Source organism: Bos indicus x Bos taurus, chromosome 14 (genome assembly GCF_003369695.1).
Source record: "Bos indicus x Bos taurus breed Angus x Brahman F1 hybrid chromosome 14, Bos_hybrid_MaternalHap_v2.0, whole genome shotgun sequence".
In the NCBI taxonomy this organism is placed as follows: Eukaryota; Metazoa; Chordata; class Mammalia; order Artiodactyla; family Bovidae; genus Bos; species Bos indicus x Bos taurus.
This window is the reverse complement of record NC_040089.1, coordinates 26,662,122-26,683,873: the sequence shown is the minus strand read 5'-3', so window position 1 is coordinate 26,683,873 and position 21,752 is coordinate 26,662,122. Positions and strand designations below refer to the sequence as shown.

General features: G+C 46.2%; 1 protein-coding gene across 3 annotated transcripts in view; it reads right to left on the bottom strand.

Annotated features, from left to right (window-relative positions):
- The window catches only part of CHD7 (chromodomain helicase DNA binding protein 7), a 128,330-nt gene extending 108,011 nt beyond the window's left edge, over positions 1 to 20,319 (bottom strand). For 2 of the 3 annotated variants that reach the window (XM_027561043.1, XM_027561045.1), the window contains exon 1: positions 18,451 to 20,319. In XM_027561043.1, the coding sequence (XP_027416844.1) occupies positions 18,451 to 20,118 (1,668 nt within the window). In that variant the 5' untranslated portion in view covers positions 20,119 to 20,319. The remainder of the gene's footprint in view (positions 1 to 18,450) is intronic. The other variant, XM_027561042.1, reaches the window with a different exon arrangement.
- Between the last annotated feature and the right edge of the window lie 1,433 nt (positions 20,320 to 21,752).

The following is a 21,752-nucleotide window of genomic DNA, read 5'->3' as shown; positions in this document are numbered from 1 at the left end:
GCAGGCAAACACTTTTTAATGTATTTATTTGAACTTTAAAAAAAAAAAAAACTAGAATTTTTGAAAGTTTTTTGTTTCAAAATTCTTGTAGGGAACAAAACATTTGAATACTTCTGTCTTATCAATTACGACTCTACAATTGCTCTGTTGGATGCAGTAGTCACCAGCCGAATGTGGCATTTAAATTACTTAAAGTCAGAGAAGGCAATGGCACCCCACTCCAGTACTCTTGCCTGGAAAATCCCATGGATGGAGGAGCCTGAAAGGCTGCAGTCCATGAGGTCGCTAAGAGTCAGACACAACTGAGTGACTTCACTTTCACTTTTCACTTTCATGCATTGGAGAAGGAAATGGCAACCCACTCCAGTGTTCTTGCCTGGAGAATCCCAGGGACGGGGGAGCCTGGTGGGCTGCTGTCTATGGGGTCGCACAGAGTCGGACACGACTGAGGCGACTTAGCAGCAGCAGCAGATAAAATTTAACTGTTCAGTCACACCAGCCACGGTTTAAGTGTTTGTAACCAACATGTCTACAGGCTACCATAATGGACAGTGCGTAAAACACTTTCATCCACCAGAAAATTCCACTGGGCAAAGCTGCTCTGGAGTCTTGACTGCTTAACTGACTTTGTTTCTAGAGGAAATTCTGGATTTTCCCACAACCATTTTTATGCTCCCAAATGCCAGGAGCAGGTGAGAGATTTCCATCTAGGTGACAATGCCTACTAGGAACCCAACTTTCAAGACATAATGTTCATCGGATAACCCTCTTATCTGGTTTCTAAAGAATAGGGCTCTGGCTTTCCACCATTAAGATACAAATTGGTGCTTTGGACTCTTTTTTTAAAAATTGAGTTGAGACTCATGCATATAAAATTCACTATTTAAAAATGAATAATTCAGGGACTTCCCTTTCAGTCCAGTGGTTAAGAACCTGCCTGCCAATGCAGAAGACATAGGTTTGATCTCTGGTCCGGGAGGATCCCAAGTGCCATGTAGCAACTAAGGCCGTGAGCCACAACTACTGAGGCTGTGTCCCGGAGCCCAGGAACTACAACTACTGAGCCCATGAGCCACAACTATTGAGCCTGTGGGCCTAGAGCCTCTGCTTCGCAATAAAAGAAGCCAATGCAATGAGAAGCCTGCGCACTGCAACTAGAGAACAGACCCTGCACGCCACTAGAGAAAGCCCGATTGCAGCAACAAAGACCCAGCACAGCCAAAAACAAATGAATATAAAACAAATAATTCAGTGGCACTGAAGATATTGATAATAATTTAGATTCTTGATTACCTAAACAACTTAACAATCTTCTGTCAAAATAATCTGTCAAAAGCCTATCCATGACCTAATTAACAGACCAGAAGTCTCGAAATGTGGAGATACCTCAGATGTGCAACCCATCACCTCAGGCATCCTTGGTCCGTGTACACCTCTGGGAGTGTCCCCTGGGCCACAGCAACCCAGCCTGTGCCGTGTGGTCCTGAGTGCCACCCCCTCGGGCGGAACCATCCAGGGTCAAGGGAGGAACCATTTTGGCAGATGAAAAACAACCAGAAAAACCAAAACTATCTCCACACTTGTTATAAGACTACTCTTGTCAAGAAAGTATTTGTGATGCCTGTCAACACCTCCTATGTATAAAATACACCAAGCAAAAAGTTTCTCTCAGGATTTCATGCTACCCAAAAAAAAAAATCTCTGAGGAGGAAAAAAAATTTCCTTCTTTCTGATGATGAGAGTGATCACCTCTCCAGCTTCCCTCTGTCCGCTCACCAGGATGCCCAGCCCAGCAGCTGAGGCTGTAATTAGCATGCTTCCTTGGTCTCCATTTCAGAACCCAATTTCCTGTTTCTATTTCACACACACACACACACACACACACACATTTTGTCAAAATGTCTCAAATCCTTTTTGGAGAAATACTAACTAAAGACTATAGCCTAGATTTCTATTGATTCCATTTACCCTCTGCCACTAACCATACATTAGAAAATTTGAGAACAACAATATTAATCTTAGGATAGAACTAATGCACCCTAAAGTAACATCTTAAAACAACTCAAGTTTCTCTGTTTGTCTTCAGTGCCAAATGAAGGCCTAGGGTCTCTTGGATCAAGAGATCCACGCGGGTACATATGCCCACCCCGAGGCGTGAGTTCATACACCCTTCAGGGCTGATGGTCAAGACACAGCCAGCAGTCACAGCCCTGGAGAAAGCATTCTGAAATTTCTTCTTCCAGGAACCAGGAGACTGAAATTTTACAGTTCAATAATCACATTTAACATAAAATTGTAAAAAACCTTTTTCAAGGGAAAAAAACAATTTTACCAACTGTAAGAACAGCTTTTCAACCAACAGAACAAGTAACAGCACACATTTTATACAAAGTACTTTCGACTGGAATGTTTTGGGGAAGAAAATTTAAACAACAGCTTTCTAAAAGATCACTTATACTTGAAAACAAGATGCTCTCCTCACATTACTAAAGAGACCACATCATGTTAAGCGACAATTGGCAAGTACGAAGCGAAGATTTACGCCAAGGATCACGAGGTGAACCTCGTCGGCATCGCCTTGCGTGCGTGGCTCTCTCTCACCGTATCATCTCACCATCTAGCCAGGCCCACGTGGTGAGAGGTGAGACAACAGCAGCAGAAATTCAAAGCTGACACCAGCTACACACCCAACAAAACACTGCCCTTTCTAGGTCTACGCACTACATCTAATTTTCCTGTGATTTAAATAATTTGTCTTGTTTGGTTATATACACTGAGCTGTCCAACATGCCTGTCACTAGCCACATATGGCTATCTAGATTTAAATTAAATAAAATTAAATTAAAATGTCCGTGCCTGACTCTCACTCGCCTCTTTTCAGATGCTCAGGAGCCCTACATGGCTGGTGGCTTCTGTACCAGACAGAGCAGAGAGTGACAATTCTCAGCATCAAATCAAGTCCACAGACAGCACTAGGCTAGACATTTTCTACCAAAAGGTTACCGTGAAACATCCAAAAACATGGCAAACTTTCTTGCAAAAATAATTTGGAAAATACTACTTTCTGACAAACTTCGGTACACAGCTAAATATACTCAGAGACACCCCCCGCCTTAAACAATGAATTAAATGAAAGAATATGACATGCCTGGATTGCAGCCACTCTACAGTAAATATTTCCACAATGTGAAGGGAGGGCTTCGCAGGTGGCTAGGTGGTAAAGAATCTGCCGGCCAATTCAGGAGACGCAAGAGAAGTAGGTTCGATCCCTGGATTGGGAAGATCCCCTGAAGTAGGAAATGGCAACTCACTCCATTATTTTTGTCTGGGAAATCCCATGGATGGAGGAGCCTGGCCGGCTACAGTCCAAGGAGTCTCAAAAGTCGGACACAACTTAGCAACTAAACAACAACAAACAAATGTGAAGGGAGCACATCATTTTACACACAAGTTGTAGAATATGGATCAAAAAAGTAATATGTATACACACCCTGCACATGATACTGTAGAAACACATTATATCTGGACATTAGGTAATAACCAACAGGTTTTACATTTACTTTTTTCCTATCTCATTTTTCAACCAATACTTTTATAAAATGTAAAAAACTGTGGTGCATAAAGCTTGAATATGATAAGCCAAGGGCTTCTTCTTTATCTTCAAATGGGAGCTAAGATGCAGTTGTGATCTTTCCTGAAGAACAAGACTGGGGCTCCAGCCTCTTCGGGGCTCTAAAGTTTCACAGCTCAAAATAGCAAACTTCAAAAAGTGGCTGCAGTGTTAGGAGTTCCATAAAAACCGTTGCCAAAGTTGCAGACCTTACATACTCTAAAATGTGAATTACCTTCTTAGGCAAAGCTTTTAAAATCCAGCTACTAAGTCAAACTACAACAAATTATTTTGTGACTGTTTCACTGTAAAACATGAAGTCACGTTCAGAGCTTCAGACGGTGCTCCTCCTCGGCGACTGGTACACACTCACCAAATAAACTCAACACTGCAGCTCAAGGTGGGTCAGAGCCTAAGGTGGAGACGCAGCAAGATATGGGCCAGGGTGACAGGGTGAAGAGGATCGCTTCAAGTATGGTTAACAGCTGTAAGTTTACATTTGTATTTAACCAGGTCAAGACTTACTATATATAGGTGTAAACAGAGGTCAGGGTTAACCGCTTGGATGCTGGAGGGAACACTAGTCAACTTCCCTCACAACACAAAACAGGATACTGGCTTCACCCCAGCAGCCTCAAGGTGCTGATCGCCAAGTGATGGCTTTCACCTTGGTTACAATGGAGAAGAAATTCAACACTGAGAAAGCAGTCAGTCTTTTATCTACAGTATCCAATTTCCTGGGCTTTCCCAGGAGGCTCAGTGGTAAAGACTCTGCCTGCCAATGCAGGAGATGAGGGCTTGATCCCTGGGTCAGGAAGATCCCCTGGAAAAGGACATGGCAACCCACTTCAGTACTCTTGCCTGGGAAATCCCATGGACAAAAGAGCCTGGTGGGCTATAGAGTCCATGGGGTCGCAAGAGTCAGGTGAATTAGTGACTAAATGGCAACAACAATCCCATTTCCCTGAGATTCAATTAAAAACTGTAATGTGGTAGCAATTTTTGCCCCCTCCCCTTAAAAATATTATCAATTTGCATTTGCTTTATGGAGAATCTGATATCTTGGGTGTTAAGACACTGACACACAATGTTCTATTTTACAAAATAAGGGAATGGTTTTCTACTTTAAGATGAAAGAGTAGACAATGGGAGGAAAAATTCCAAGAGCTCATTCCAATGACTACATTTACAAAAGTTATAATAAAATAGTTAACACTCCTTGGGGACTTAACTGCATGCTGTGTACTGTGCTAAAAAGTTTCAGTTCAGTTCAGTCACTCAGTCGTGTCCAACTCTTTGGGACCCCATGAATCACAGCACGCCAGGCCTCTCTGTCCAGCACCAACTCCCGGAGTTCACTCAGACTCACGTCCATCGAGTCAGTGATGCCATCCAGCCATCTCATCCTCTGTCGTCCCCTTCTCCTCCTGCCCCCTATCCCTCCCAGCATCAGAGTCTTTTACAATGAGTCAACTCTTTGCATGAGGTGGCCAAAGTACTGGAGTTTCAGCTCTAGCATCATTCCTTCCAAAGAACACCCAGGGCTGATCTCCTTCAGAATGGACTGGTTGGATCTTCTTGCAGTCCAAGGGACTCTCAAGAGTCTTCTCCAACACCACAGTTCAAAAGCATCAATTCTTCGGCACTCAGCCTTCTTCACAGTCCAACTCTCACATCCATACATGACCACAGGAAAAACCATAGCCTTGACTAGACAGACCTTTGTTGGCAAAGTAATGTCTCTGCTTTTGAATATGCTATCTAGGTTGGTCATAACTTTTCTTCCAAGAAGTAAGCGTCTTTTAATTTCATGGCTGCAGTCACCATCTGCAGTGATTCTGGAGCCCAAAAAAACAAAGTCTGACACTGTTTCCACTGTTTCCCCATCTATTTCCCATGAAGTGATGGGACCGGATGCCATGATCTTCGTTTTCTGAATGTTGGGTTTTAAGCCAACTTTTTCACTCTCCTCTTTCACCTTCATCAAGAGGCTTTTTAGTTCCTCTTCACTTTCTGCCGTAAGGGTGGTGTCATCTGCATATCTGAGGTTATTGATATTTCTCCTGGCATTCTTGATTCCAGCTACAGCCATAATTTTCTTTAATCCTCACAATAATCTTATGCAATTGGTACAAATATTATCCTCAGGAAACTAATGTTTAGGGACGTGTCCAATTTTAGGCTAAGTCAAAATTTTACTAAGCAAAACACTGGAGAAGCAAGATTCAAATGCAACTCCTGTGTCCTGAAGCCCATGGTCTTCAGAGCTCCTCGTCCCTGTATGTCACCTTCCCCCCTCCGCAGCCCCCACCACCACCTCCTCCCACCCCAGCACCCTCTCCCCACCAGGGAGCCTGGTGGGGCCATGAGACCCAAGAGCAGGTTTGAAGCGTCTAAACAATGAGGAGGTAAACTCTGGATGAAACAAGGAAGCTGACGCCTCTTCCCATTAACTTAGTCTTGGAACTATATTTATGTTTAATATGAATTATTATTCTAGCAGCTAACGCGGCACAGCATGGAAAGGATGACCACTCAAGTCTGCAACAAAGGAAACACGAGGTTTGTCACATTTGGCTCATTTTTGCTCTATAAATGACTAGTTTCTTACTGGGTTTTTTGGTTATTTTTTCCTTCACCAATGACACCCTAGCTTAGAGACCTTATTTATGAGAAGTTATCAGTCATTCAGTCATATCTGACTCTTTGCGACCTCATGGACTGCAGCCCACCAGGCTCCTCTGTCCATGTGATTCCCCAGGCAAGAATACTAGAGTGGGTTGCTGTTTCCTTCTCTAGGGGACCTCCCCAATCCAGGGATCAAACAGGGCTCTCCTCAATTGCAGGCAGATTCTTTACCGTCTGAGCCACCAGGGAAGCACACTATTTGTAAGAAAGTACTGATTTTCAAATTGCTTGCAAAAACTAAATCTGTGAGCTTTATGCTCAGCTCTACTAAGAACAGACCTTTTCCAAAATCAGACCCTGGGATGTTTCCTTCCCTAGGCTAGGTCTCCTACCATCATTTCCAAGGCAGACAGATGCCAGGCGGAGTCAGAGACTGAGTCTAAGACGCTGAGTACACCAACCACTGTGGCCTCTGACCCCAGCACGGAGGATGAGGGCGCCCTGTTAGCACCGTCAGAGTCTGAGGTAACGCGGTTAAAGTGAAAAGGATCTCAGTCATTTGGAGGAATAGCTGATAAAATGCTACCGAAGTTTTCACCAAATCACCACACTTTTTCCCTAAAGAACTCTTGCTTATCTCCTTTAATCCCTGGCACGCCTCCATGCATCTCATGGGTTCTCCTTCGTGAAAATGTCCTTGCAGCATGAGGAGAGCCAGAAACAGAGTGAGCTTAGCAAGGGGTCGATTTAAAGCAGCAGCAGCAGCAGCAGCACATTACAGCGGTAACTGTCCCAGAGCCCCTGCTGCCCACGGCCACTCCCAGGTCATCCGGAGGCTTACAGCCTGGAGCTGCAGAGGGGCACAGTAATGGCAAAATGCCAGGATGAAGGTAAATTCTCCATAAGTTCCCACCGTCCATTTCTAGCCACTTCTACAGTGCAACTCAAGTTTGGCCACTTCACACTGACATTTTGAGGGGTTTTTTTTGTTTGTTTGTTCTTTTTTTAAGATTTTTTGATGTGGACCACTTTTTAAGTGTTACAGTATTACTTCTATTTTATGTTTTGGGTTTTTTTTTTTTTTTTTTTTTGCCAAAGGCACGTGGGATGTTAGCACCCCCACCGGGGATTGAACCTGCGCCCTCTGCACTGGAAGGTGACATCTCAACCACTGGCCTGCCAGGGAAATCTCTTGAGGTGTTTTTTGCATTAACAGTGAAAACAGATACATCATGTGCTCAGTAATGTCTGACTTTGCGATACTGTGGACTGTAGCCTGCCAGGTTCCTCTGTCCATGGGGATTCTCCAGGCAAGAATACTGGAATGAGTTGCTATGCCCTCCTCCAGGGGATCTTCCTAATGCAGGGATCGAACCCAGGTCTCCCACACTGCAGGCAGATTCTTTACCATCTGAACCACCAGGGAAGTGCACATCTGAATAATCTCACAATTTTATATAATTTTTTTCTTAAAGAGAATGTTCACATTGTACAAGTCCATCTAGGAGCCTGACCTAAAAAATGAACTTTAACTTCAAGTATTCCTATTTTCGATAAGAACTTTAAGTCTACATACCATCCCTTCATTAAAAAGTACATCCAGAAATACCATTTCCTTAACATCTGGGGAAAGGATGATCTGAAAAGTCACTGCCTATTCACTAGTAGGGAAGATCCCCTGGAGAAGAGCATGACAACTCACTCCAGTATTCTTGCCTGGAGAATCCCATGGACAGAGGAGATTGGCAGGCCACAGTCCACGGGGTTGCAAAGTCTGACATGACTGAAGCGACTTAACACACACACACACACACACACACACAAACACACACACAGAGTCAGTCACAGGGAGATCCACCCTGCGATGCTTGTAACACTCTACAGTAAGCATGAGGCAGGGGCTTCATAGCCTATCTCAGGGAGAGAGGATGGGATTCTTTTTTTCTTTTCCCTGGGGGTGGGATTCTTATGCTAACGCTGCCCACCTGTCCAGCCAGACCATGGCCAGGGAGGCAAGCGTAAGTGAACAGCATTACAGGAACTCTTAACCAGGTTTTTCCACCACCACCACTTGCACCGCCTTCAATATTCTCCAGCACTTGATACCCATGGCCAAAGCAAACAAACAGAACAAAACAGCTCTCAAGATTAATACCTCTTCCTTACAACTTAAAACAACTGATTTTGCTTCCACCCGGTTAGCATTCAAGTCTAAGAATTCTCTTGCAATCAGTGGTACAAAATTGTCTAGAGTTAAACACAGTAGGCAACAGAGAAGAGACCAAAAACACTATAAAAGCAGATCACGAACACCATGCTCTTCACAAATGGGCATCGACATGACGTGTTTCCTTCAAGTGACTGCCAGGGTGCTGATTTTAATTCGATCACTGAAAGAAGAATTAAGGATAGGGGGTCTCATAGAGTCGGACACGACTGAAGCGACTTCGCAGCAGTACCCAGTCTTACAAGATCATCATTCTCATCACTCAACCCAAACCAGAGCGCAAGCTAGTAGAACCATAGGCGCCTCTGTGCTGACTTTCAGCTTTTTCAAGTGCTGCTGACAGCTTAGCGTTTTGCCAACTTCCTTTAAGTTTGCCGCCAGGACCTGGACCTAGTGCCATGGCCCAGGCCCTAGAAGGTCCTCTGTTTTTTTGTTTTTTGTTTTTAACAGTAAGTGAAGAAAAAAATGAAACCTCCCTCATTGTGATGCACCATCACCTACTAAGGTTTCGCAAGGCAAAAGCACAAGTTTGCTACTGACTTCCTTCGCTGATAAAGAGCTGCAGCCAGTAACAAGGGCAGAATAAGGGTCAGCTCCCCGTGGTTACCTAGAGATTATCTGCAGACTGACAGCTGTAACTGCAGAGGACAGAGACTGATATTGAGATGTCAAGATTAAGGTAAATTCTCCAAGTCAGGACCAGCAATGCTGTTTTCCTAATTGTCCCCCTGAGCCTTCTCCCAGCTCTCCTTCCCTGGCCAACTACCTCTCTGCAGTGCCAGAGACTGCCTTTCTGAACAAATGATAAAACGAAGAAGAAAGAGCAGCAGAGAAGAAAAGGTGAAAGGAAAAAAAGACTAGGGGTGGAAGAGTGGCAGTGCATGCGTAATAGTGAAAACGAAGGACCAATTTCATAAAGAAACAAGCATTAGACACAGAGGGGCAAAGAAAAGTTAAAGGGGAAGGGAGGAGAGAATAACTATGAAAAGTATCCCCAAACCACTTGAAACTAAAATCTTAAAAATGGCTATAATTCATCTTTCTGAGAAAAAAATGTTATTTTTACATTATTTTAAAATAAAGTAGAAAGATAGCTTTCTCTGAAGTCCAAATAAAGGAAATTTCACTTTGATAATCTATCTTTTTAGGAACTGATACTAATACTACACACAAACACATATACACACACACACACACACACACACACACCCCTGCAACAATACCACGTACTGTTTATACCTTTAAAAAAGTTACTAATTTCCCAACTTTACGAGGAGGGTGCTGACACCTGTACTGGAGGCTGACTCATTATTAGACTAACAATTTTAAGTTTATTTATATGTGCATTAGTTTTTTACACTCTTGTTTTCCAAGATAACCGGAAGCAGCTGCTGTGGAAAGAATATAGTGCTGCAGTGTTCAATATGGCGGCTACCATCCACATGGACTACTGGTTTGCTTTATGCAGATACAAATGCAGATGGGCTCTGCCTGTAAATACATCCTAGATCTCAAATAGTCTGTAAAATACCCTGTTAGTAATTATTTATTCTGATTATGCATTGGAATAATATCCTGGATATATCTGGTTAATTAAATACATAATACTAATATATCATTTCTTTTTTTAATGTAGTGACTAGAAAATTTAAAATAACACATGTGGCTAGCATTCACTGCTCCTACTGTATTTCAGTTGGACAGCACTGGTCTAGAACATAGTAAGTACACAAAGAAATGATGGCCAGGAGATTGCACCTCAATGACAAAACTCCTATCCACCTCAGTGAAGGCCTTGGCCTTCTCCCTGCCTCCCGCCACACCACCAACCTTGTCCTTAAATAGGGCGTGGCACCTAAGAAGCACTCAATAAATATTTCTTTGATGGAGCTGAATGAAGGCAACCACGGTACATCGTAAAAAAGCAGTATCTAAAAGTGACTTCTTAAAAGTTAAGAAAATTCACTGGCTGCTTGGGACAGTTAGCAGATGGATCATATGCAGGCTGATCCATAAAGTCAATTTAAAAATGAACTTCTCGTTATCTATGATGGTTTTGAGAGTCGCAGAAAACAATACCCCTGTAGAAAATAAAAGCCGCTCAGAGGCAAGGCTACCTACCATTTAGCATTCGGCTCATTTCATGCTTTCAGAGTGTGGGGTAAAAGGACAGATGGGGTAGAATGTTTTCTTTGCTCTAAGTCTACACTTGGCATTTTCCATTTTAACCCCCTGAATCGCTGGCCTCTGGAATAAACCAGCTGTGCTCAGGGGAAATGCAGGCGGTGCTCACTGAGCAGTAAAATATACGGATAGGAGTGGTCAGAAGAGACACCTTCAGTCTTCATGAAAGACAGGGGGTTACCAGGAACAATTGGGGAGGGGATGGCTGCCCAAACCCCAGGTGTCTGAAGACCAGTGCCTGGGGGAGCGGGTGGGCTCCCTCTGAATTCCTCTGTGGGCTCAGCAGGGCCGCTACTCCAGCAGGCCTGACCCTGCGTGCCTCTCAGTGTGGACACACTGACCATAGCCCCCGGGCGCCACTCAGGTCAAATACACGTTTTCTTCGGAGCTGATCTGTTTCCCCATCTCCACCAGACGTCATCAGGGGTGTCAAAGTGTAAGTCTGTCCAGAGTGGTATTCACAGAGACACATCCACTCTCAATGAAAAAGGTCCTTTTCTCTACCCCTGACCACAATTTTCATAAATGAGGTAAAAGATGCAGGTCCACTTTTTCTATGAAATGTATTTAGTAGTTGCCAATTACTCTGCTTGTGTCTGCAATTCTGTTATTTACCGGGTGAAGTGAGAGGATTTCTCTATTTGACATTTACCAGGAAAAGGGTTTCCCAGAAAGGCTATTTTTTTTTTAAGCTATTCATAACACATCACGGAAAGACAGAATGGGAAAAGCTGCAACACTGATTCTTTTGGATCCTTTTTAATCTCCCATGGGAAAATTAGGACACAGGAGTTATTATCCATCACCTCAATCTAAGTGGTCCTTTAAAGATGCATTCTGCTTCTGTCCTCCTTTACCATGACTGTATTTCAGGACAAATTAATGAGAGAAGCACAAATGCATCCAAAACATACTTGTTCTAAGGGCACAGTGGGGCTTCCTAGGTGGCACAGTGGTAAAGAACCCGCCTGCCAATGCAGAAGATGCAAGAAATACAGGTTCAATCAGTGGGTCAGGAAGATTCCCCTGGAGGAGGAAATGGCAACCCACTCTAGTACTCTTGCCTGGAGAATCTCATGGACAGAGGAGCCTGATGGGGTCACAGACTCAGACATGACTGAGCGTACACACACAAACACATAGGGATCCTAAAACTCTCACAAGGACTTGCCCACCTCAGAGTATAGTCAATCAATCTACACCTTTGTAGATTTGAGCAGGATGAGTCATTCAGAAACTCGGAAGTTCACCTGTGACCTGTAGGACAACCCACAAGCTCTTCAAGAGAAAAATGATATCCGGAGCTTTCCCTCTGGGTAGTTCTCACTGGCGTCCACCTGGCCCCATTCTCCGCTCTCTCCCTCCTCCCAAGGATGGTGCTGGGTCCCTCTGCACCTTCCCAGTGCACCCGTGGACACGGAGCCTGGTCTGAGGGTCATGCTGGAGAGAGGGGAGCCCCCTGGCCCTGGTCCCACCGTCCAGCAACACTGAGGGACATGCAGAGCCCTGGGCTCACTCTCTCTCTCTCTCTCTCTCTCTCTCTCTCTCTGCCCTCATGTCTCCTAGGCTTCCAACTCTCACCTTGCCTGCGTTTTCCCACCCTCCACTCAACTCAGTTGATGCTTCACAGCTCAGCAGACACAGCACCTGCCCAGAACACCCTCCCAGGCCCCTAGCTCGCCTCCTAAGACTGGGTGCCAAGCTGCCCCCCAGCACACAAGCTCACCACCGCAGCGTGCCTTCCAGAGGCAGCCCGCACCCCCCTCCACCCAACAAGCCCTTCTCCTCTCCCCCAGGGAGCAGCATGGGGAGCCTGGGCGTCTGTGAACTGCTCCAAGGAACCGAGGGAAGGGATCCAACAGTTCTGACCACACGCAACCCTAGAATGAACGCTTGGGGTCATCCCCCAATTCCACAGCAAGCAATTCTAATGCCTGCCTGATGACAAAGGGTCACTTTTGAGTCCCTACCGTGCGTCTGACACCAGGTTAGATTCTAATGGATGCTACCACTCCTCTCCCTGTGCCTCTAACCAAGAGGGTGGGTCACCCCTCATTCTGGAGAGAAGGCAAGGGGCCCTGAGGTGGAGTCCCCTGGGGTCGTGGGGTCAGGAATCTGTTGGTAGTTCTCCTACCAAGAAACTGTAGACTCCAAGGTCTACACTCCCGCCTCCACACGGCTGGTTCTCAGAGCGGGGCTCCAGGAGCTCGGGGTGTTTTTTTAGGTGACACTGAGATGTCACCAAGCCTCTCACACTCGTTCTCTCCGAATGCACATGGACTTGGCCAGAGGCTCATGACTTGCTTGCAGACTGCACGAGGAAACAGCTGTTAGAACGCAACATCTCAGAAAAGGTAAAACAATGCCACTGAGGTTTTGTTCTCTTGGAACACAGCTGCTTCTCAGTTACAGATGTGATGAACATTAACACATAATGGTTTACTATTTTTACTCGTTTTACAAAGAAGTAACAAATATTTCAAACTGTCCTCGCTTTGAATTTCCAAAACAACAAATATTAACACATAAAACTCACGTAAAGAATCTTGAGAGTCAACTATATACGGCTGAGTCCCTTCGCTGCTCACCTCAAACTATCACAACATTGTTAATTGGCTATATCCCAGTATAAAATGTTCTTGGTGTTAAAAACAATAAAAATAGAAAGAATCCTAGAGTCACCAACAATTTTAAGGAGCGTAAAAGGGACTGAGATGCAGAGAAAGACAAATCCTATATGATTTCACTTACATGTGAAATCTAAAAAAGCCAAACCAATGAACAAACACAACAAAACAGGAACAGAGTCACAGACACAGAGAACGCACAGGTGTCTGCTGGAATGAAGGGGGTGGAGGGGAAGAGAAATAGGTGAGGGTGACTGAGAGGGACAAACTCCCAGTTACAAAACAAATGAGCCACAGCTGTGAAACGTACAGTGTGGCGGATACAGCCCACGATTACCTAACATCTTTGCGTGGTGACATATTGTAACCGGACTTACTGTGGTGATCAGTTTGAAATGCACAGATATTTCAAAGCACCGTGTCGTGTAACAGAAACTAACACTACAGTGCTATAGGTCAATTACACTTGAAATACAAACAAAAATTCATAGAAAAAGAGATGAGATTTGTGGTTACCAGAGGCAGGGGCTAGAGGAGAAGGAATTGGAGGAAGGTGGTGAAAGGTACAAGCTTCCAGTTATAAGATAAATAAGTACCAGGGGTACAGTGTACAACATAATAAACATAATGAACACTGCTGTATATCATACGTAAAAGGTGATACGAGGGGAGAGCCTAAGAGGCCTCATCACAAGAAAAAAAATTTTTTTCTGTTTCTTTAATTTTGGACTTAGATGATGGGTGCTCACAAAATTTATTCTGACAATCACTTCATAACATATGTAAATCAAATCATTATACCATACTCCTTGTACACTTTATACAGGGCTGTAAGTCAACTATATCTCAACAAAACTGGAAGAAAAAAATTAAAATATAAATAAACTATTTAACGATTGATAGGAAGGAAGGAAGGAGGGAGCGTGGTCTGAGATGAAGAGGGAAACTACTGTCCTAATCAGCTGTTGAAAAGAAAGAGAAGCTAGGTTTTCTCTTTCCCTCTAAGTTGTATCATCAAATCATCAAGCTAGTCTGGAGCTAACATTAAAGACTGCATCCACACAATGAACATATGGCCCGATGAACTATGGTGTCTGTTCTAATATTCTCCTTTGCTGACTCTTCATTATAAAGTGACTTATCTTCAAAGATACTTAAACATGTGATAGAATTTTTAAAATATCTGTTCACTACCCATGAAACATCCAAAAAGCATAACTTCTATTAAAATGTAAAAAAAAAAACAAAACACTCAAGATAAAAAAGTCAATAATCCTATCTGAATGTGCTAATTCAGCAAATTACATCAATATTTCAACTTAATTTGGTAATTTCCCTGCTACACAGCACAGTTTTGAACAGCCATTGTGTCATATACGAAGTGTAAAATAATTTTAGTAGTTCTAAAGCAAAACAGAATCAGACAGATGATTTGCTTGAAACGTGTGAGTCAGTCCCGGGCAGAGAGAGGTGTTGAGGTTACTGAACGATCCACTCCATTAAACTCACCACACCCAGAAACACGGGCTAAAAGGGGGGTGATATTTGCACAAGTCAAATTTAATGTTTCATAACTAAGGCCATATTTCATAACATGTAACCTGTTCCTTAAAAACAAAAGTGACTTTTTACTGTATTTAGTACACGTGAAATGACACGAATTACAAAGTAAGGTTCTCACTGCAGCAGATCAGAAAGTAGAACCTAGAAGAAAATTGACATGTACAGGTTTCCCTGATATATCGCTCAGATGGTAAAGAAGCCGCCTGCAATGCAGCTGACCTGGGTTCAATCCCTGGGCTGGGAAGATTCCCTGGAGGAGGGCATGGCCACTCACTCCAGTGTTCTTGCCTGGAGAATCCCATGGACAGACGAGCCTGGAGGGCTAGTCCATGGAGTCACAAAGAGTCGGACACAACTGAGCAACTAAGCACAACAAGCATGCCCCATAAGCTAGAGATCACACTCTCACGGTATGAGTATATTACCCTACTTGACCTCAAGGCCCTTTGAGATGGGCACTTTTTCCTCTCTTACTGATGATGAATCTGAGGTTCAGAGAGGGTAAGAAATTATCTCAGGTCACCAAGCAAATAAGGAGAGCTGTAATTCAAACACTCTTCTGATTTCAAAGTCCACGGTCATCTTGAGACTTTACGCCAGTATGATTTTCAGAACTGAGTGCTTCAAAAGCTGAAGAGGTTCTGTAAAGTTGAGGAGAAAGAAAGAAGCAAATACCATGCAAAAATGTTCAAAAAGGCAACTAAACTTAGATAATAAAAATACCTCAAATCTACTTGTTTAATATACCTCATAAACAGTTCCAGGTTAGTCTACGATGCTGTGCTCGAGAGGATGGAGCTGGAGATAAAGAGAAATGCATTTGGTGGCCATGGTTATCTACCAGGGCACAGACCCCAGGCACTAGGAGACTCAGAGCCCACATACTCATCTATGTCCTCTGAACCTCTGTTAAAACATCTGAGCTCTTAAAATGAGGGAAAGCTGGAGGAGATCAGCAGTTTCCACCCAGGGATGGGATTACTGTGCTTGTCCTCCAGGGAGGAGAGAAGATGCTGGGACCAGGAGGTATCTAAGGGCCACTGCTCTCAGAAGATCCCATGTTCTGTAAGAAACTTTGGGGGAACAAGAAAGGACTACTCCCTGGAAACTAAGTCAAGCTCCTTTCTGCCCTAGGAGCCACCCAGGTGGGCCAAGGCCCCAGCAGCTGGTGGACAGCCCTCCTGCCCTCCCTCCATGCTGTCCACGGTCTCCGGAGCCTGTTGCCATCACTGCAGGTGAGGCTCCAGGATGGGAAGTGGCTCTCTCTGGGGGAGCACAGGCCAGGTAGCTGAGACCCTTGTGGCCCCCCAACCTCAGGACCCGTCCTGAGAATCCCCAAGTGCATCGGGCCTGTAAGCACAGCTTCCCCAAACCCCCAGTGTGTCCTAAGGTCCCCCAGAGACTTCCTGATCTTCACTTCCCTAGTCCCACCAAGGCAGAAGCGTCTGAGTCTCTGATCTAAATGCCTCTCCACCCACAATGCCCCCTAAAAGGCTCTGTTTCCAGACCCCACCCTTTTACGTGCATGTAGCTTCATTCTCTCCCATTCCCATTCCCCAATCCCTGGTCACACTGTCCTCACAAGGCCTGGGCTCCAGACTCACAGCTCATTTCCAGGTTCCCCCACCAGCCCAGGCACTGTCTAGTCCATTATCACTGGTGAAGTCCAAATTCTTTACAGCATAATATAGACCTCTATGCCCAGGCCCTGCCGGCAGCAAACTCAACAACCCATGCCCCCTCTGATGTACTTGCAATGCGTCCTCAGTTCACACCCCTGGCTAAGTCCTAACCAGGTTCCAAGCACCCTCACCAACAGGCACTGCCTCTCTCTGGACACCTGTCGCATAACCATGCATGGTCTTTCCCTCTGATTTATACTTTCACATATCAGTCATGGTTTCCCAAATTGATTACAAGTTCATTAGGAACGAGCATTGTGCCTTACAGCTCTAAAACCACATTGTGCCATCTACGCTCAGGGCTGCAATCACAGTGGAAGATCAATACATATTTCTGAACAGTACTCCAAATACTCTGTACGTACAGACATTAATTTATTTTTCCTAGACCCAGGGCACAAACACCAACACTGATAATGGAAAGATGTCTTTGGGAATACTAGAGCTTAAAACCTAAATCTGTCTGCTTATAAATTCTGTAAGATGAAATCCCAGCTGATAAAAAGGAAGACCTCTGCATTCAGTGCTAGGTATCCCAATCTGTTAAGAGACTGAACACTTTCTGTGGATTGTCGTTTCCTATGATTTTCTTCAGGGTGCAAGTTAAGTTCACACTAACATTCAACAACTGGTTCAGAAGACCACATGTTGTAAGGAAAATAACAATAAAATAAAATTTAATGTTTATTAAAAATATGATTTTTAATTTTTAAGTAAATCATCACCAACTCAATGAACATGAGTCTGGGTAAACTCTGGGAGTTGGTGATGGACAGGGAGGCCTGGCCTGCTGCAGTCCATGGGGTTACAAAGAGTCTGACATGACTGAGCAACTGAACTGAAAATATGATTGATAAAAATTATTTTAAAATAATGATTTCCTAAGAGGTGGGAGGCACTACCACAAATACATGAAACATTGCTGGAAACCAAGGCTCAGTGTATTTTTAAATCGGAGAGAGGGGTAGAGAGAACAGCATAGAAAAATAAAGAGAAGGGAAAAACACTTGGGTCCAATATCCACCTCCCCGCTGGCAATGACAACAGAGCTCCTTGCAAGCAGGACCTGGGTTTGGCTTTTCTATGCACTCTTAGCTCCAGCACAAGTCCTCGGGCAGGGGGATTCAATATTTTTTATTTTTTTGAAAAAGTGGATAAATGCACAAGCCACTAAGTGAGAGAGTAAGTTAAGGAACTAATAGAAGGATGGTGACTGCAGCCATGAAATCAGAAAACGATTACTTCTTGGTAGGAAAGCGATAACAAACCTGGACAATATGTTGAAAAGCAGACACATTACTCTGCTGACAAAGGTCCGTATAGTCAAGGCTATGGTCTTCCCAGTGGTCACATACAGTTGTGATAGCTGGACCAGTAAAGAAGGCAGAACGCCAAAGAATTAATGCCTTCAAACTGGTGTTGGAGAAGACTCCTGAAAGTCCCTTGGACCATAAGATCAAACCGGTCAATCTTAAGGGAAATCAACCCTGAATATTCACTGGAAGGACTGATGCTGAAGCTGATGTTCCAATATTTTGGTCACCTGACGCAGACAGACAACTCATTGGAGAAGTCCCTTATGTTGGGAAAGATTGAGGGCAGAAAGTGAAGAGTGTGTCAGAGAATGAGACGTCTGGATGGCATCACTGATGCAATGAACATGAACTTGGGCAAACTCCAGGAGATGGTGAAGGATAGGGAAGCCTGACGTGCGACAGTCCATGGGGTCACGAAGAGTCGGATACGTCTGGGCTACGTATGTTCAGTCGGATACGACTGAACAACAAGTAGTAGAGGGGAAAAAAAAGATTCCGGAGCAGATTTCAAGAAAACAAAGGACCTGGAGTGAAGCAGCGTTCCCCCAAGTTAATGAGAAACCTCGCGAGAGCAGTGCATCACCGCGAGGCTGCAGGCCCCGCCCCCCCTTACCTGAGGCACAGGCACTTTCTGCGGGGTGCTCTGGGGCGAGGGGTGGAGCTGCGCCCAAGGCTGGTGGTGCGGGTGCGGGGGTGAAGACTGGTGGTGCAGGCCCGGGTGGGGCTGCAGCGGAGGGCAGCTGGGCAGCTGCTGGAAGGCCGGCTGCGGCCCGGGGTGCTGCTGGCCGGGGAGCAGGCGGTCCTGGACGGCCTGCGGGTCGGCGAGAGTCACACCGGGGCAGCCGTTGGGCCTCAGGTGAGGGGCCGGGGACATCCCCAGGAATGGGCGCGCCGGCGGCAGGCTCCGCGGGCCCAAGCTCCTCGGTCCGAGCCCCAGGGCGCCGCCGGGCGGCTGGTGAGCCGGCTGCGGGTGCGGCATGCTCGGGTAGCCGCCCACGTCCATGGGGGCGCTGCCAGGCCGCACCTGCGGGGGAGGCGTACCCGCCGCGCTGCTGCTCATCGCTTTCAGGGGTGACATGGGAGGCGGGGAGGCGTACGATCCCTGAGGCTGCGAAGGGTGCATAGTTTGCGCGTTCATTTGGTTCAGTGAGCCGCTGGGGTGGACGGGCTGCTGGTGCAGGAGTCCTGGGGCGCTGCCGGGCGGGAATCCCACCGCGCTGGGGTACCTCGGGACGGACTGGTTCAGGGGAGCGCTATTGGTAAGGCCTAGGTTCTGGTTCATCCCTGTACTGTTAACTAATCCCTGATTTAGGTTGCTGTAAGGATAGCGGGAGTACTGCCCTGAGTTGTTTATAGTGGGTGAGGGGACTGTCTGGCTCCGAGAACTAAAGGTGAGGGTCTGCGGCCTCACGGCCCCTTGTGGAGCGGGGTTGGGGGAGAACCGGGGGCTGTGGGCCACCGAGTCCCCGTGGAGAGCGGTGGGAGGGTGGTGGTGGAAGGGCTGCACCGCGTGGCGCAGGCTTGGGGCCACCCCGGGGCTCTGTGGGGGGCCGTGCGACAGGTGGCCCGGCCCGGGGCCAGCGATGAAAGGGTTTCCCTGACTCAGGCCCTCTTGGCCCGGGGGAAACTGGCCCATCCTCGGCTGTGGCTGGCCATGCTGCGGCATGGAGAAGTCCCCCCGGGCCAGGTAACCGCCTAGCTGCTGCAGGTGTGGGGGGTGGCCCTGCCCGGGGGGCCCCGATGGGGCCGGCTGGGGCTGCGGAGGAGGCGGCGGCGGCGGCGGCTGGTAGGGGGCTCGGATCTGCTCGGGCACCTGCACGGCCCGGGGGCCCCACATGGAGCCGCCGTCCACAAAGGACTGGCCCCCGTGCCTCTCGTTCTGCAGGCCCGGGTAGACGCCCATCTGGCCGCCGCCGCCGCCGCCCCCGCCGCCTCCATGAGGGACCTGGGGGACAGGAGGGGTGTGGTACTGCGAGTGAGGAGACGCCAGTCCGTTCCCGGGGGCATTGCTCAGCATTCTGTTGGGCTGGTCCATCAGGTGCATCTTCTGCGGCTCGTACTGGTTATAGTGATCGAAGTGGGTCAGCTTGCTTTGATTCTGGTTGGTGGAGGGATGGTGGAGGGAAGGCTGCAGGGAGGCGAAGCCTTGGTCTATAGGCATCTGCTGACCCATAGGGTTCACGGGGTTTTCAGGGTAACCACATTCGCCCAGGCCTTCGAGGCCCTCATTGAAAATATTCCCGTCCTCGCCAAAAAGACTCATCATTCCTGGATCCGCCATCTTCTCCCAGCACACGGCTGGCTCCTCCAGACCAGAGCGCGGGAGCTCGTCTGTGCTTCACTTCACTGAGGGCTTGTCCTCAGAGCCTATAATCCTGACTAATCTTCTTCATGTCACTCCATATTTCTTTAATTCTCTTGGACCCTGCAGTGTCAGGCAAAGTCTGGATCGAGGTCCTGGAAGGGATCGGGAGGTAGTGGGGAGGAAGGAAGAAAACAAAGAATTAGGGACAAATGATTAAAACAAAAACAAAAACCTGCCAGCATTTTACACGTTTGAATTTGGTCTCCACCAACAATACTAATCTAGCCCCCTCACTGAGCCATATTTTATAAATCTAGTTCACTTTAAGAGAAACTCATTAGCTTCTACCAAAAGCATTGTTATGATCGGTTACTTAGAAAGCAAGCAAAACACTAACCTTAACCTTAAATTAATCCATTCACTACACTTCCTCGCGTTCCATTCTTGGATGGAACAGAACAAAAGAACACAACATGAAGCAGCAGCAGCTGCCACAGCAGGCCAGCAGATGCATGACTATCGCCAAGCAGCCCATCTGCTGCACTAAAGCCCTGGAAATGCTCCGGTTACCAACAGCCCGCCCTTAACCTTATTCCCCTGAGCGGTGTAATCAGATGAGCAGCCGCTGCACCGAGGGCTGTGAAAAGCTCAACTTAGTTAAATTGACTAGAGGATTATACAAATACCAAAATCAGTCATTTCGTACAAATTGGATATTTACGGCCCACATACAACCAACAAGGAAATGGCAACAGGGGTGTCGAAGGAGACAGCGGCGGCAAAAATACTGGAAGGCCCACTTGCAAGTGGTGTGACCACTCATCACTTCCTTAAATCTGATGGCAGGAACAGACGAGGCCAGAGAGACCCCGGAAGGAAGACTTTCATTCTCCAGCATCCTCCACTCACCCCCACCAGAGGAAGACCTATCAGAGGTTCATCGTTCACCCACCAGCCCTGGGCTCTAGGAATGGACCACTGTGTGACTGCTTGGACAAACTCTAGTTGGATGGACAGTTTCTAGACAATGACCGTTCTCCTTGGTAGAGACAGAAAACCTTTACCCAAACCGTTCAAAACTGAAACTTTTAACAGAATAAAGTTCAAAATGTCCCTGCAGCCCTCTCCCTCGCCCTGATCTCTTCTGGGACCAGGCAGGCCAGAGCAGGTGAGGGAACAGGGAGCAGGCCCACCCATCTGCATCCCAGGTTTACAGCACGTGATGGATACCAAGTAACACTCTGCTTTATACAAACACTTCCTAAGGATTCTGTATCAGATGAAAATAACCAATTTAAACAATGTTTCCACAATCAAAACAGGAAAGTTTTTTTTTTCAATGCTAATTAAATCAACAGGCCTAATAAAGAACTAATTCACATAGGAAAAATGTCCAAAATCTTAAACATCTTTGGAATTTAACTCATTTTTTCCCCTCTTTCATAAGCACACGAAGCATTGTGTGATACTGCCCAACTTGAAAAAACAGTATCTTCTTGAAGAATTTCAAAAAGGATGTTATAAACAGGCCCGGCCATAAATCCTACTGACACCCGTCCACATAAGCATGGGAAAGGGGCCGGCTGGAGGGCTGGCCAGCACCTCCAGCA